This window comes from Thamnophis elegans, chromosome 1, assembly GCF_009769535.1.
Source record: "Thamnophis elegans isolate rThaEle1 chromosome 1, rThaEle1.pri, whole genome shotgun sequence".
Lineage (NCBI taxonomy): Eukaryota > Metazoa > Chordata > Lepidosauria > Squamata > Colubridae > Thamnophis > Thamnophis elegans.
Window position 1 is genome coordinate 82,103,193 of NC_045541.1, and position 16,629 is coordinate 82,119,821.

Below are 16,629 nucleotides of genomic sequence, written 5' to 3' on the forward strand. Positions count from 1 at the left end.
CGAGCCTCTGCTCTTAGTCGCGTATCTTAGTGATTAATACACACCCCATTTCTATCCAATTAACTACAACCCAGAACAGACTGGAAATCGGAATGCCCTCCCACCCTCTCTATGATTTGTCTTCCCAGAGGGACTAAAGTGAAAACTCTATTACTATTTTTTTCTCTCTGGTCGAGGGCGGGGGGAGAGAAAAACTAAACAAACAGTTAGCCGCCGGAAGTGACGTTTCGCAGCCTCGCCGAGCGGAAACGGATCGCGGTGGTTGTCGGAAGCGGAGCTCCGAAAGGTTCTTGTTCGTTCGGGAGTTGAGAGGAGGGGGTGGAGGTCGTAGGAGGTAGCACGACCGAGGGAGGGACCGCTGCCGCCATGGCCTTGTCCGAGACTCAGCTGAAGAAAATGCTTGCTAAGGTAAAGGCCCTGAAGCGTCCCTTCTCAAAGCAGCCTTTGAGTCGGCTCAGCCCAGCCGCCCTCTTTTGAAGGCCTCTCTCTGCCCGGTCTCTTTTGGGGGGCGGGCCGCGACGATAGAGCAAAAATCCCTCCTTTTGGAGGGAAGAGAGACCCTTCCGAGCCGTTCGCGTTTCACTCCCCCCCCCCCTATAAACTGACGGTTTTTGCCGCTTCCTCACCAGAGACCCAACTTTTGTATCCACAAATAAACAGTAGCCAAAACTTTGGGCACCTGCCTATTCCAACGGCCAGCTCTAAATTCAACACGAATAGCCTAAAGAAAAATATCGAAGAGTTTTCTCTCATCCCTGGGGATGCAGTAGACTTATAATTACAGGAAATGTTCTAATCTCCAGTGTCTGGAATTTCCAGTGAGCCCATCTAATTTATAAGTGGTCCATAATTTTTGAAAAACTCTGGCTCCTATTTGAAGAGCAATCTCTTCCAAGTCAGCTGTTAATCTTGAAGTGAGACAGTTGTTCTCCCAAAAACAAGGCTTCTTTGGACTCTTCTAGTTCTCCACCCTTGCATCTCTGACTGATAAGATGGGCCTTAAAATAAAAATTAAATTTCTGCAGGCCACTAGTGCTCTTCCCCCAGTAGTCCTTATTGGGAGAAAGGTTGAATGTTTCTTTCAAAACTTATTCTACAGGACTGAAAAGAAAATAAGTGCTTCCTCTTTACATCATTACCCTCTTCTTAGTTCTCAGTCTTGTGGTATGGACTGTTGGAGACTACTTATCTCAGGAGAAAGAGAGATCAGCTGAATTTGGTGTCTGAAGTCTTGGAGCATATTTTCCCCATTAGATTGGATCAGGTTATAGGAAGTTTTATTTGAAAGTGAATATACAAGACTATTTGGTAGCTATTGGTTTTGTCTGCTATAAATTGTCTTTGCATTCAGGACAAATACAAAGCCACTGGTCTTTCTCTTTAACTCTTTGCTTGGTTTGCTTTTTCCAAGTTTTCAGTTAGTCTCCCCTTGTTGTGTTTTATTTCCTTCCCCCCCCCCCAGAACATTTTACAATTAGCCACTCCTTATTTTCTATTTTTTTTTAAAAAATAGCTGCATAGTAGTGCTTAACTTAAAGAAATATAAGGAAGTAGAAATAAGATTTCTAAAGAAATTATTTTTTTCATGCATTTGAAAGATGGTTTTGGTGCAAGAATCACTGTTTTTAGATCTCTTACACTTCAATAAATATGCTTTTAAATATCTGAGGATTTCCTTTTTGATTTTCTGCCTTTTATGTCCACTCTCTTTCACCTGGATGTGAAAACATATAAAAATCCTTATAGGCCATTTCAGTATAGATTGAGAAGGGCAAATGACAATGCATGCAAATGTCATCATGCGAATGCTACAACTCACTTGTATTAGATATCAGAACATGAATGTTGTCATTTTGGCATCATCTTGATTTGTTGTGGATAATGCATCATTTTGAGGGGTTGGTAGAGAAATGTATCAATGTGACTATTACATAGTGTATGTAGAAGATGTTTATCAACTTTTTATAAAGTCTGTGGATATTTTTGTAAACCATAAGGTAACTTATATGTGCATGTTTGCAAACACATTTATATTTATGGACCAAGCAGAATTAAATATGTTTAAGTGATTTTAATGTTTGTTATCCCATAAACAGTGATATTGAGAAAACTGACAGTTTTACTGGGAAATGGTATTTATATCTTGCTATTTATCTCCACAGCCAGCTGATCTGTCCAATAATGATATGTATTGCACACATACATGTTTCTGTATGTGTGTGTATATACTGTTTCTGATGTTATGGAAGTACAACTCTCCCTGTAGCAGGAGTTTTTCTTACTTTTATACCCACATTTTCTTTCTTACAAATCACCCAACTATCCAAAGCAATTATGAAGAATGCAGGAAAGGAATAATACAAGTTCAAGTGCTAGAAGCCATTCTGTATGTGGAATGGCACCATTGGATAAAGCCCATATCCTTCCACCTTAAGGATTGGAAGTCTGTGGTCCTTCAGGTATCTCCAGATCCTTTTCCAGCACCGTACAGGAATGAACAGTGATAAGGAGTACTGGGAATTCAGCAACTTCTGAACTATCCTAATTACTTAACTCTTAATTTACTTAAATGTTATGTAATTGCAATGTGATTTTCCTAATGTTGATTCATTAGAAAAAGCCTTTACTTTTTGGACTTCCATATAAATAGTAAGGAATAGGGTCATTCTAATTTCACATTTGTATCATGAGATTATAACTATCCCCGATTAATCATGCTTGCTTTGCAAATCCTGTTGATAATCCAAGAGAACAATTTCATAGGTTAAAATGTTTAAGATAAAGCACATTGTGATGATAGAACTTCATATGTCATAAACTGCAGTTGAAGATTCCAAACACTAGTAAGCTGATATATGGGTTTGCTGTTAGAAGTGTTTTAAAACATTATTTTTATTTTCTCTAGTACAAGTACAGAGACTTGGCAGTTCAGGAAACTGTCAATGTTACTGGCCAGTACAAAGATCTCAAACCTGTTATGGATAACTATGGTAAGTTGCTGTTTTCTGTATTTTTCAGTATGGTTTTTGTTAACATTTAACTATTATATAGTAATATTATATTACTATATAATATATAATATAATATAACTATATTATATAGTAATATAGAAATAGTTTTACTGAGCTATTCCTCATTTAACAACTAACCTGTTTAGTGACCACCCAAAGTTAAAGTTAGTCCTTGACATACAGCCACAATTGGAATTTGAAAATTTATTGTTGAAGTCATGCAGTCATTAGGTGAAGAATCATGTGACTGCACTCAATTTTATACCTGTTTTGCTGTTGTTATTAAATGAATCACTACAATCATTAAGAAGACAAGATTTACAACTTTTCTCATTGACTTTGCTTTTTGGAAGTCAGATGGAAAGGTGCAAATCACAATCATGTGAACATAGGACACTGCAGGTGCCAAGATCTGAATTGCAATCATGTGACTGACATCAAGATAATAGTGAGAAGAGTACTCAGAAGTCACTTTTTTCAGCACCATTATAACTTTGCAAGAACTAATTGTACAACAGCACTGAAAAAGTGATTTAAAACTGTTCCTTAAAACTATGACCATAGCGGGATCCCCTAGTCACATGATTGCCATTTGCAAGCTTCACAGCTGGCTTCCCATAAGTAAAGTCAATGAGGAGCTACAACGAACTCACAGGTTGCAGTCACTTCATGATTCTCTTAATGACTGTGAATGATTCCGTTAATAACCACAACATAACTTACATTGTAAGTCAGGTATAGTCACATGATGTTTTACTTAACTATTGTGTCACTTATAATGGAGTTGCCGGTTATAATTGTGGTTGTTAAGTGAGGACTACCTATACTGAGGAAGTGAAACAAGATTATGTGCTTGTCTCATAATTAAGGCATTTTAGTGAGTGATGTCAGGTCATGAAGCTAACACACAATCTTGTTTTGCTTTCTAATATTAGAAGTACCGGTAGTCATTATTTCTACTGGTAGAAGTAGTCACTCATTAGAGGAAGAAAATATTCAAGTAAGGTAGAAATAAATAATATATTCTTCATTGAGACCACATACTATTTTCATTTTATGTCCGTTTTGAAAATTTCTATAATTAATTCATTTTTAAAAGAGTATAGTTTTCTTGAGTTGCAGTATCTGGCAAACAGCATTTGTCATAGAACCTATAGTGAAGAAATCATAGCTATCTATAAATGACACGCCAAACACGGTTCCACCACAAAACCGCGGTAGACTAAAGCGTGCTTGACGAAACCGCGTACCTGATGTCATCACAGCGCGACGAAAACAGCACGCTGTGAGCGGTAAAGTTAAAATTAACGCGTAAACCTAAACCTAACCCCCCCAAACCTAACCCTAAACCTAACCCTTAACCTAACCCTAACCCTTACCTTTACGTGAATCGGCTTGCTTTAAAAGCGCTTTTTAAAGCGCCCTTTTTTCTCCGCGGTCATATTTGTCGCGCTGCTGCTGATGTCAGGTACGCGCTTTAATCGGGCGCGCTTTAGTGGACCGCGGTTTTGTCGTGCCACGGCCAAACACTTTATATTGTACAGAATTTATTTTCTTAGAAGATGTGTGCTTATTTCTGGTCAGAATGAAGTATTGATACTGAGTTGATGTGCTTACTTTTGTTAATGTGCTCCATGTCTGTGATCTGTATATTGAATAAACCAATGCTTCTTTTCAGTTTTTAATGATGGTTCATCAAGAGAATTGATGAGCCTTACGGGAACCATTCCTGTAAATTACAGAGGTATGTATGTATTTTGAACTGTTTGCATACATTATTTGAAACCATTGTCTCTGTACAGGTAGTCTTCGCTTAATGATCAGTCGCTTAGCAACTATTCAAAGTTACAATGGTTCCCCCCCCCCCCCCCCCCCGCCAAAAGAAAGGTATTATAACCCGTTTCTGGAGTTCTGATGACCACATGTCCATGTGTGTACTGCAATCACATGATCACATTTCAGTGCTAGGCAATTGACTACAGTCTTTTGCAGCATACTGATTTTTGGCCTTTTTGCTAGTTTCTGGCAAAAACGGCCATTGGCTGAAATAGATTTTAATAACCATGGTATTCACTTAATGACCAGTGCAAAAAAGGTAGTAAAACCCTGCTTAACATCTGCCATGACTTATAGCTGTAATTCCGGACTCAGTTATGGTCATAAGTTGAGGACTACCATGAACTGTATTCTTCATTTTGTAACGTATTTAGTTTGTGCATTTCAGATACATTGCTTTAAATCAGTCAGAACAATGACAGCAAAACTAAAACACAGACTTATTGCAATCTAAAAATTGCCAACTCAAAGCAAAAGAATTTATAGTTTCCTATCTCTTCTCATGTGGTTAGGTGGCATTACTTTGGAACAGAATTCGCAAAATCCAGGTAGATAAAAGTCTCTATAACAACTATTCAAAGCATTTGAATGAGATGATTTGAATACAAAGTAGCTATGCATGTGCATACCCAAAGAATCAGCTAGAAGGAGCTTCTCATGTTGTTAAGATGTGGCTGATGTGATTCAAAGACATATTATCTAATTTAGGGTGTGTCATTTAATGGGGTGAAAATTAAATTTTGCAATTTTTTTTCAGTGAGGGGTTCTATAAATAAGTAATTTTACACAACATTTAGCTTGGTATGGTAAATCCACATCTGATCATATGCCCCACAACAGTCCCTTGTAACCCAAATACTGTTAAAAATTTCTGAAAATTATACTTTGTGCTACAAAAATTAAAGTTTTTTTCTGCATGAATCTTATCTAGCTAAGCAAAAAATAATCCATGCAATCATAAACTAATAAACTAATATTAGAAAGCAATTATCTGAATTACAAAAATATTTAAGTGAGTTTCATCAAGTCTTGTTTTGATTTGTTCTTCGACATCAGCTGCTGACTTGCTTCTCGGCCTCTGATATAACCTTATGTTTCTCACATGTATACACTCTGCTTGCTGCCTCTGTAGCCTGTTTCACACATCTCTCTATTGATTGGGCATGACAGGGCCACTGTGGTACTTGCTTTGGTTCATCAATGAACTTTTTTATTTCTGCTGTAGTCAGTTTGCACGTCAAAGGTGGCTCAGGTACACCTTCAGACCAGTCAGTCAGCTCCAGCAAAGTGGATGCTCTGGCGTTGGTTAAAGATGTTTTCCTTGCACATACAGAAAAATCTCCCAGCACGTCATTGTCTGTACCCCTCAGTCAACGCTCTTTCCACACCAGCTCTCCTCTCTTGAATGTCATCTGAACACAAGAATGTCTGGTTTTATCATTTCACTGAAAGCGTATCATGCTGAATTCAAAATGATTGGCAAAACATCTACTACAGCCTTCTTTTGCAGTCTGGATCAACACATAACGCGGGCCTTGAATCCAGGAATGTTTTACTTTAATGTTGAACCAGCAAGGATAGTACAACCAGCGATGTATTCAACTATCATTCTTAAGTTTTGAAGAGTTTTGCCTTTAAAGCCATGCTTGAAACCCATATTCGACAAAGCCTATTTGCAGTTGTCAACCAGTGTGAATGGCTTTCAGGACCAATTTCCAGAAGAGCCAGATCTGTGGGAAGTTCTCCTGTCCTTATTGCCTGTGTGATCTTATATCCATAAACTTGATCAGTAGGGAGATCCTTTACAACACTGTCTCTCAATTGAAACTCTGGTGAATGAAGGATAAATGTCACATTCTGCTGCAGTGTTTACCATGTTGCCAATTTTATCTGCCCATTTGTTGCTAGACAAGGTCTTCCCATCCAAGTTTGTGATTAAGTGTTGTAGGGGTAATACATTTGTGTGGAGTGCACATATCAACCAGATCAACCTCCAGTCAAGCTTGGCACCCCTTTCACAGCCAATATTAACATTTGTGTAGAATCTCCTCCAATGGCCTTCAAGCTTTTGTCAGTGCCTTTCTTCTTCATGAAATACACAAGATTATCTGCAATCACTTGAGCAGGTTTTCCTGGTTTTGATCTTTTCTCTGGAGTGAAATGATAACGATATCTTCCACCCGACTCACTGCACACAGAAAAATGTTATTTGATGGTACTGGGGAATTGCTGGTCTGAATTGTTTGCTTTCAGCATAATTTATTTCCATCTATACGGCCATAGATGCATCCTATTTCACCCTTCTTATAGAGCTCATCAAATTCTTGAACTAGGGACTTCATAATTTTTTCCTGGGCTCTCTTGATTTTATTGTGGTCAACTACGAGTCTCTTGTCTTATTCGGTGATCGGTTTCTTCAGGTGGCTGTAGTAATGGCAGCAGTGGCACGTAGACCAACACCGTATCTTATGCTCTGCATAGCGACATTTGTTATTTCTAATCTGTTGTATTCTGTCTTTTCTTTTGAAGTAGGCCTCTTCATAACTTCTATAATGTTCTTCATTATCAGTCATCTGTCCTTCATTTTCATCATAATTACTTCCTTTGTCAGTATCGAAATGTCTGGAATGCTTCTGTGCTTATATTTAGCGAGCCTTTTTCGCTCATCATCTTACCCTTTTGCTTTTTGACTAGTTGTTTCCAATCGGGCACATCTGGTAAACCAGTCTGGTGCTATCTGAAAGAACCAATCTTGTCTCTCTGACCTTTAATGAAAGTAAGTTCCTTCAATGGTATCTTCGTCTCCTTAGGGCAGGTACAGTTAATGTGAGCTTTTTTGCAGCCAGCAGGGCAGTCAAATTCAGCACACAGAACAATTTCACACTTGCAGTTGAGGATATCAGTTTGTCGAGTTTCACAGTGAAAGTCTCTTTGACATCTAACTTTCCTCTACCAAAAAATATGTTTTTGGCTTGATCCCAGCTCTCTTGGATCTTGTTCAAGATTGTCACTCGTGAACTTACAGCGGGTCACAAAAGAACTGTTCACTCATTCCCACTTTTCAAGCAATTTTGGATATATGTCTCTTGTAAGACTGGCTGCAGGGTAGTTTCTAGCATCATCACTACAATATTATTCTCTTAACAATAGGCCATATCTGAGAATGTCTCACAGTGTTGGGAGCTAGACAGCAACAAGTCTCTGCCAGTCCCAATTAGGTTGCTCATATGAGTGAATGTTCCCAGTCTTGTTCTTTTTTAAGAACCATTACAGATTAGTTATCACACTCACAGGAAACAAGACCAGAGGTATTAATACTCTCAGACAAAATAATATTTAACAAAAAGAGACAGCTGAACCTATCAGATGAAACAAAATGTTAGAAAGTTATGATATTTATATAGTTATTTACCAAGCACCTCTAAATTATATTAAAGTAACTAAAATATCTTTACAATCCCCAAGATCTGTCACAACTTTTGAGCACCCCTAATGTTTGGAAATTGAAAGTTGAAAAAATTTGACACACCCTATATTCCATGCTCCCACACATTATGAAGCATCTCATTTGAATGATTTGCATAACCTCTACATATCTGTCTGTCATGATGCTCACAGATACCAATATAGTTAGCAATGCAATAGCATTAAAATAGTTTAAATGTGTTATACTTCATTTAGCACTAACATAGCAGAAGAAGCTCAATAGCAGGTGGTGAGAAATGTCAGGAATTTTGAGTAAAACTTTATTACAAAGAAGTTTTGAGCTTTCATGGCATAAGGAAATCTGATTGCTTGTAATTGCTGGCATATTCTGCTAGTTGCTATGGTGAACTTGACTACATTGCTGTAGTTATCTGTGAATCCTGATCAGATAGATGTTGAACACAGAATTTGTCAGTTCACCTGGGAGAGTTTGTTCGTAATGTGGTACTAATCTGCATCAATTTTCTGCAATGATAAGAGTATAAGAAGACTTGGACCAGAGATTTCACTACTCCCGTTTTATAGGAGTAGATTCTTATATAATAACTCTTTTCCAAGATAGCTGTGAGTTGGATATCAAAATACAAAAGCATCAATACATTGCAGAATGTAGAAATCATAAACTCATCTGTGTACTTAGCCGGTTCAGAAACATTGCCTAGAGGAATGAGAGCAGAAATTCTGCTGGGTTCAACTTTACTGTCCATATCTAAGACATTTATCCTAAGCTCTGTCTTTCCTCAGACATAGCACAAGCCATTACTGCAGCAGTTTGATTTCTATTTGCTTTTCCTAGGAGGACTAATAATAGAAGTTTTAGAAGCCAAGTGTAGAGTTAAATAATTCAAGTCCTGGTTGAACCACTTTGTTGAAGCCTCTATCATTGTAGAATGCCATATTTGGGATACATTAAACCATTTAGAAAAATGTATTTAGGAATTTGGATTAAATTTAATTGTGTTCCATAAAAAAATGTGCCTCTGCAAATAATTTAATAATAGTTGTGATATATCTCACTTCTCTAATATGGATTAATGATGTATTAAAATATGAGTTTGTTTAGCATTGTATGACGTGTAATTGGGGGTCTTTGTCTTCCAGAAGCCTGAAAAAAAAATCCCTAATTGTTTAAAATTGCTACTTTGATTCTTTGAAATTCCTTTAAAAAAGGCATTTTGCGAAGCTTGCTATTTTAAGGTTTATTGGGGGGGGGGGGGGTTGTTCCAAAATTCTTAGCAAATGTTCTGTACAAAGATAGCAATAGCACTTATATACTGCTTCACAGGGCTTTACAGCCCTCTCTAAGCAGTTTACAGGGTCAGCATATTGCCCCCTCATTTTACCCACCTCGGAAAGATGGAAGGCTGAGTCAACCTCAGCAAAATAGTGCTATTATTCTCAGTGCTTTTTTAAATCCTAATCCTATTTTAATTTTAAAATTTTATCTGTGATAGAAACATGATCAGTGTTGTATTGCTGATATTGATGAATGCTTATTAGCTAATTTTGAGGGATGAAGTTAATACTTATATATTACTAAAACTCACATGTCTGTTTGTAATCTTCAATTGGGCAAAACTCTGCATCATAGGGCAACAGTTTTTGAACCAAGATATCTAACTTACAGAATTCCAGGACCAATTAATCCCATGAGAGTGAAATTTGGAGGATTTGTGGCCAATTGAATAAGAGGCACCGCCTGGGTCAGGGTGGGTGCAAGGAGGTACCTGTGGTATTGTGCAGGTTGGGGAGGGTGTGTGAGCATTTCTGCACGGGTCAGTATGGGAGAGGTGCCATGCAGGTAGGGAAGATTGGGTTGAGATATCAGTATCAAGATTTAACATTTTTTAAAATAATCTCTATCTCCCGGAACATTCCCTTGCTTCAGATGACTGATCAGCAGAAAACAGGTGACAATATGGGCATTAAAAAATTAACCATATAGTTAATATATGGTTCATAGAAATGAACCATAGAATAGTTCATAGTTTATAGAACTATGTTCTATATACAGTTCATAGAAATGGACCTCCTAAAAGGCTTCTGAGATATGTTGGCTCTACCTATCTGTTCCAGATTTGTATGACTATTTCCAAAGTTAGCTATGTCATATGATGTTGCTGCTGTGAATCAATTATAACAATACCAGTTTTCAGGGACATGTTTACCAAAGACATTAGGACCTAATCCTTTGATTCTCTACAAACAGTCTGGTGCAAGTTCAATGTTTAAATAAAAGTCTACTCTTCCAGAACAGGTTGCATGCTTATACCTAGTTTCCCAGAACTCCCAGCCAGTCTCTGTATTGTGTGTAAATAACATTTTTCCCCTTCTCATTTTCATCCATTTGGAACTAGCTCCTCAAAAACGTTGGCTCTTCATCATCTGTCTGGGACAAATAATGGAAAGTGGGGAGGGGTGGGGAACACTTAAAATGTTTATTTTGGTTTCTGAGGGCTGAGGAGGATAAAAGATTCAGTGTGATAAAATGCAAATAAATCCACCAGTATCAAAAGTAGACAAAATTGAGGAAGATTGTTATATGCAGTGTAATTAAGTATCCAATGCTTTGTATAATGGACCTGCTTTTCTAATACCTTGTTTATTAATTTCCAAAGCCATGTTGTATGTGCTTATAAAAATAGTTCAGTTTTGTGTTTCAAGACCATTCCTATGCACTGAAATATACTATAGTAACAATTATGCCACCTCAGTATTTTATCACAGAACCGTTTATTACCAACAAGGATATATAACATCATTTAAAAAAAATCTCTTTAGGCCACATTTACAACATCCCAATATGCCTGTGGCTACTGGATACATATCCATTCAATCCGCCAATCTGTTTTGTTAAGCCAACTAGTTCGATGACAATTAAAACGGGGAAGCATGTTGATGCAAATGGCAGGATATATCTTCCATATCTACATGAATGGAAACATGTAAGTATAATTTTAAGGTGTTTAAGCATTAATAATCAACTGTTTTGAGATATTAATATTGATTTCATTTCGTATACCTATGTGCATATTTCATATTCATATAATAGGAAAAGGAACTTGGACACATGGAGCTCTGTTGAATATAATATTAGCGTCTTACAAAGTTTACATATTAATAATTTTGCAATGTTTCTTTTGGTGTTATTAAGAATTGCAACTGAAATAATCATTGCTGTTGGCTGTAATTAGTATAATTCATTGACGGGAATTGGCAGTATCTTGAAGGTGGTATGTTATTTTTTCAGTTTTGACATTCAGTTCTGTTAATTGAATGACAACTAAGGGGAGTGAAATCTTAACATGGAAGAAAAGGATAACCAGCTAATTTTCAGCAACCGATGAGATGATGAATCTGTCGGTACAGATAATGAGCAACCAAACTATTTTTGTAGAAGAAAAAAGTAACTGTCTTCTCTGCTTTAACTTCCAGCCACAATCAGATTTAATAGGACTGATTCAAGTTATGATTGTGGTGTTTGGAGATGAACCTCCCGTCTTTTCTCGACCGACCATTTCAGCTTCCTATCCACCTTATCAAGCAACAGGACCACCAAACAGTAAGCATCTTACATCCACTATAATATGTGAATAATCGTGGGCGCAAACATGTAATTTTGGGGTGGTTTTTCTGGAAGAGTCCTGCTATTATGACATTGTATTTGGGTTGTTACAGAATGACAATAATTGCAAAAATTATTGTCATAACTTTAATTGTTATAATAGAGCCAGTTTTGGTCTAATGGTTAAGGCACCAGGCTAGAAACCAGCACAGTTCATTCTAGTCCTCTCTTAGGCATGAAAGACAGCTGGTGGCTTTGGGCCAGTCATTCTGTCTCAGCCCTCACAGGGTTGTTGTGAGGGAAATAGGAGTTACTTACAAAAATATCAAACAAGGGATCAATAAATATTCGATTTATTTATTATTCTGGTTGATTAACCAGTTACTTAGATTGTTTTTGGCATTTTTATCCACATATCGAGTCCTTCCTAAGGGTCTGATGTGTAGTGTCATGGTGTTAAAGGTAATTTCGCAGGATATAAGCTGCTCAAAGTAAAGCTGTTTTTGGCAATTGACTGATAGTGGTTTTGTCATTGCTAATAGTGTTCATATGATGCTTACATGTATGCAATCTAAAGTTAGAGTCAGTGTTATAAGCCTGGTGGAAGCTTAATAATTTAAGTCCAAATCAAGGGCCTAAGAATTATTAAAGTAGCATCTAAGAATGTAGGCAGTTCCAAACAAAATAGGGTTTGTTTGTTTTTTTACATAGGATTTTTAAAATAGTTATTACTTTGAGTGGAAGAATATTGCTGATCATCCATAATAGGTTTCTGTCTTGTAATTGACAGTTGCCCAGTCCACAATATAACTTTTTAAAAATGATAATCTATATGCTAAAAAGGAATAAAAAACTTAATCTAAATTCACTTTTAAAAATCCCAAGGAAAGTAAAAAAAAAAAAAATGGTGGAAGAGAAATATTAATAAAAATAGCAGGGTAGTAAGATTGTATTATATTTTATGATAGTAATAAATTGTGTATCGGCCTTTCCAATACACTCAGTGCTCCTTGCTTCTGCAAATGCCAATACTGACAGAGCAGATGGATATTTTTTTAAAAAATGCAATTAAAAAATTCTGTAGCTTCCAGAAATCTGCATTATTAGATTAGATAGGGACTTAGCTCCCTCTATTATATTATAGGAAAGCTATAAAATTGTTAAATTGAATAAATTTCAGAGGCCCCCAGGGCAATTATGAAAAAAATTATAAATTGATTTTAAAATATTGAAAGAATAGTTGCCATACTTTGGGAGTTATATTGGGTATCTTATATAAATAACATTGCGTCAACTTCGTGTTACGAAGCTTATATCGCTTTAGTTTTAAAGTCTGATAACCCTATCATTGAACAAATTCTTGGCTGATACCTCAATTAAACCATGAGCTAAGATTTTAATAGCTACATTAGTGAGAAGGTTCTAGAAGGTATTCGTGATGACCCAGGGTGTGGCACAAAAGCAACACAGGCTAGAGAACACATCTAACTTCCCTTTATTGCTCCAGCTTTGCCCCCAAATATCCCCACGTTTATCACAAGTCCTGGAGCAAAGCTCTCACACGCACCTTCAGCAGCCTCTGGCTGAGAGTAGTCCAGTAAGCCAGGTTAGCCAAACAGTTAACAGAGCCAGCAGTCCAGCAAGCCAGGTTAGCCAAACAGTAACCAGAACAAGAAGTTCAGCAAAGCTGGCAAACCGGACAAGCCCCAAAAGACAAAGCACAGTATTCTCCAGGTGTCGGCAAGTGCACACGAGGCTCCACAGATTCATTGCTTGTTACCGACAAATGCCCCTCCCACCAGCACCTCCTTACATCTCAGTCCCCAGGTGTGCCTTGTGAAGGGGGCCGGAGCACTCTCCTCCCTCGTAGTTGGCTCAGTCTGCATTGGTCTCGCCTTCTCTCTTCCCTCCGTGCTCAGGAAGGGGTGGTCCTTGCTCTTCGCCTGAGCTCTGTCTCTCCTGCTCCTCACTGTCTGCAAGCCTGTCTAATCCTGAAAAGCCTTGCCCGGACTGACTCTGCCCTTTCCCAGTTTGCTCCAAGACCAATAGAGCCGCCCTCTCGAGCTGATCTCTGTCGGCTCTTGTTCCAGCTCATCTTCCCCCGCAGATTTAAAGTCCGATGGGGGCATGACAATATTATTTACAATAATCTGTTCCATACAAATTGGTTATATAAAAGGGTGCCATCCCTCAAATAACATGTGCCTCAAATGACTTTTGGCTGATACTAGTTTTATAGCTACATAAACTTGAATAATCAATTTTAGTTTAATAGGACAGAGAAAAATCCCTAGATATAGTGCTAATTAAGTTTTTGATGTAAGTAACACGGAGATTTAGACTTCCAGCAAAAGTTCTTTAATGAGTAATTTAGTATTCTAATGTTTTGCAAATGATAGAACTACATTTTAAATATTCTGGGTATGTAGTAAAATGAAATAAGTTAAGTGTTACATGAATTGGTAAGAAATTCTTGCTGGATAGAGGTAAACATTATCTCTTGTCCATAAATAATAAACAAATAAAAAAAAACAAAATAAAAAAAAATACTTGGGGCCCTGTTATCCCAGGAAAAATAGGTTGATTTGGTAAGGTTATTTCTGTGTCATTAACCAAATGAAAAATAATGTTAACAGCTGAAACTATCTAATTTTATGGAGAAGAACTAATGTGGGGAAAATGTCAATTTTTAAATACAGGTAGTCCTTGAGTTACGATCACAATTGAGCCCAAAAGTTATGTTGCTAAGTAAAACATTTGCTAAGTGAGTTTGTCCCAATTTACGACTTTTCTTACCACATTTGTTAAGTGGATCACTGCAGTTGTTAAATTAGTAACAGGGTTGTTAAGTGAACCTGGCTTCCCATTGACCTTGCTTGTCTAAAGTTCGCAAAGGGGGATCACATGACCCTGGGACACTGCAACTGTCATACTGTATATGTGATTCAGTTGTCAAGCATCTGAATGTAAATCGTGACCATGGGGATGCTGCAACGGTCATACGTGTGAAAAATGGTCATAAGTCACTTTTTCAGTGTGCTTGTAACTTCAAATGGTCACTAAGTGAACTGTTGTAAGTTGAGGACTATTTGAATTTTTGGAGAACATTGCTTATGTTTATTCCACTGAAATATTTTAAACAGCTTGTTAAGTTTACAGTAATATTTTTTCTATGGAAAAAATACATATGAAACAACAGAATTTCTCTATCAGTTACAGTTTTCGTATAATAATGGTGGTTTTCATTTTCTTGAACATACATTAAAAAAGGGTGAGGTTGCACCTGATATTTTGAAGCCAATGAACATTGCTGTGGATGCTCCTCCTTAACTTTTCCAGTGTCTTCATTTTCTTCTAATTCTTTCAATTTGGCCAAGAATATGTTTTCCATATGATCCACTTATGTCATATGTCTAAAGTGTGTGAGTTCAATGTTTTTTTTATAAATGTCAGAAGTCTGTTGTAATTTCTTCTGTAGAGTATGTAAGGTTTATTTTCATAATATACTGTATGCTTACTAATTTAATAAAAATTAATTGCTGTAGGAAAACATGTTTCTATGTTACATAGAGTAGACATCTATTCTTGTTAGATTTCTCAGCAGTAACATTTTCAAGATGCATACTGCCAAGCACCTGCATAATGAAATTATTATCTCTTGCCAGTAGATGTCAGTCAAACATTTATTATCCATTAGTTTGAAATCTTCTAGTTAATAAATGACTTCGAATGCAAAAGTAAAGTTTTACAAATTATAGGAATATTGCACATTAATGACCAAGCTAATAAATTTTCTAGAAATTTATTTGGCTAGATGTTGGCGACGTAATAAACTATAATGAAAAGGATTAAAATACAATTTAAATAGGTTAAATTGGCATTAAGAGATGTTATTTAAAGTTAATATAGTACATTTCATTTGTTTCCCCCCAAGATCAACATTGTCACTTCCTGTATGTTAAACTGAATTTTAAAAGGAAAAACTTTATTATATTGCTAGATTTTGGCATGTACAGCTCTAGGTTTTGTGCTATAGGCCAAGAAGGAGCTTTTAGGTCTGATAAGATGTTTGCAATTTTAAAAATGTGGACGACTACAGAAAATAGTGCTCTAACTGGAAGTAGCTCTTCATAAAATATCTGCTACCCAGAAAACAGTAGTGTAACTGCTTCATTTCATTCCTTCCAATCTGCCAAGATAATATCTATCAGTTCCACTTGTCTTTTGACCGTTTTTCTTTGGCAGAAGGACATATTTCCAAGTAAAGCATCAAACTGCAGCCACACATCATTTTTATTTTCTGACAATTCCTTTGGGCGAATACATTCATATAAATAAAGATGGTGCTTGAAATTGCTACTTGGCTTATCAGCAAGCATCCTGCTCTTATTCACTGCACCTGAAAATAAGGTCATAGGGATACCAGAGGGGTTTCAGAGGACATCATGTTGTCTTTCACTGCTGTAGCAAATGTGATAAACATTTGAAGCATTTATTTTTATAAATATTCACAAATGGAATATTTCAAAACATTCTGCAGTATAAAAGTAGCATTTTAATGTGTAAAGTTATCTCAGACTGATAACATTTGCAAAATTGCTTTTGTACTCAGCTTCATATATGCCAGGAATGCCAAGCGGAATCTCTCCTTTTCCTCCTGGACAACCTCCTAACCCAAGGTAAAATAAATCTGCTTACATGGTGAGAAACATAGTAATTTTGATTATGTCC

At 36.8% G+C, this 16,629-nt stretch overlaps 1 protein-coding gene across 4 annotated transcripts in view; it reads left to right on the plus strand.

The window, feature by feature from the left end:
* Positions 1–224: 224 nt before the first annotated feature.
* The window catches only part of TSG101 (tumor susceptibility 101), a 34,674-nt gene continuing 18,269 nt past the window's right edge, over positions 225–16,629 (plus strand). For 2 of the 4 annotated variants that reach the window (XM_032222264.1, XM_032222270.1), the window contains exons 1-6: positions 225–408; positions 2,906–2,990; positions 4,690–4,755; positions 11,115–11,278; positions 11,769–11,895; positions 16,511–16,577. In XM_032222264.1, coding sequence (XP_032078155.1) covers positions 367–408; positions 2,906–2,990; positions 4,690–4,755; positions 11,115–11,278; positions 11,769–11,895; positions 16,511–16,577 — 551 coding nt within the window. In that variant the 5' untranslated portion in view covers positions 225–366. Of the gene's footprint in view, positions 409–2,905; positions 2,991–4,689; positions 4,756–5,334; positions 5,396–11,114; positions 11,279–11,768; positions 11,896–16,510; positions 16,578–16,629 lie in introns of those variants that run through there. The other 2 variants (XM_032222277.1, XM_032222284.1) reach the window with 2 other exon arrangements.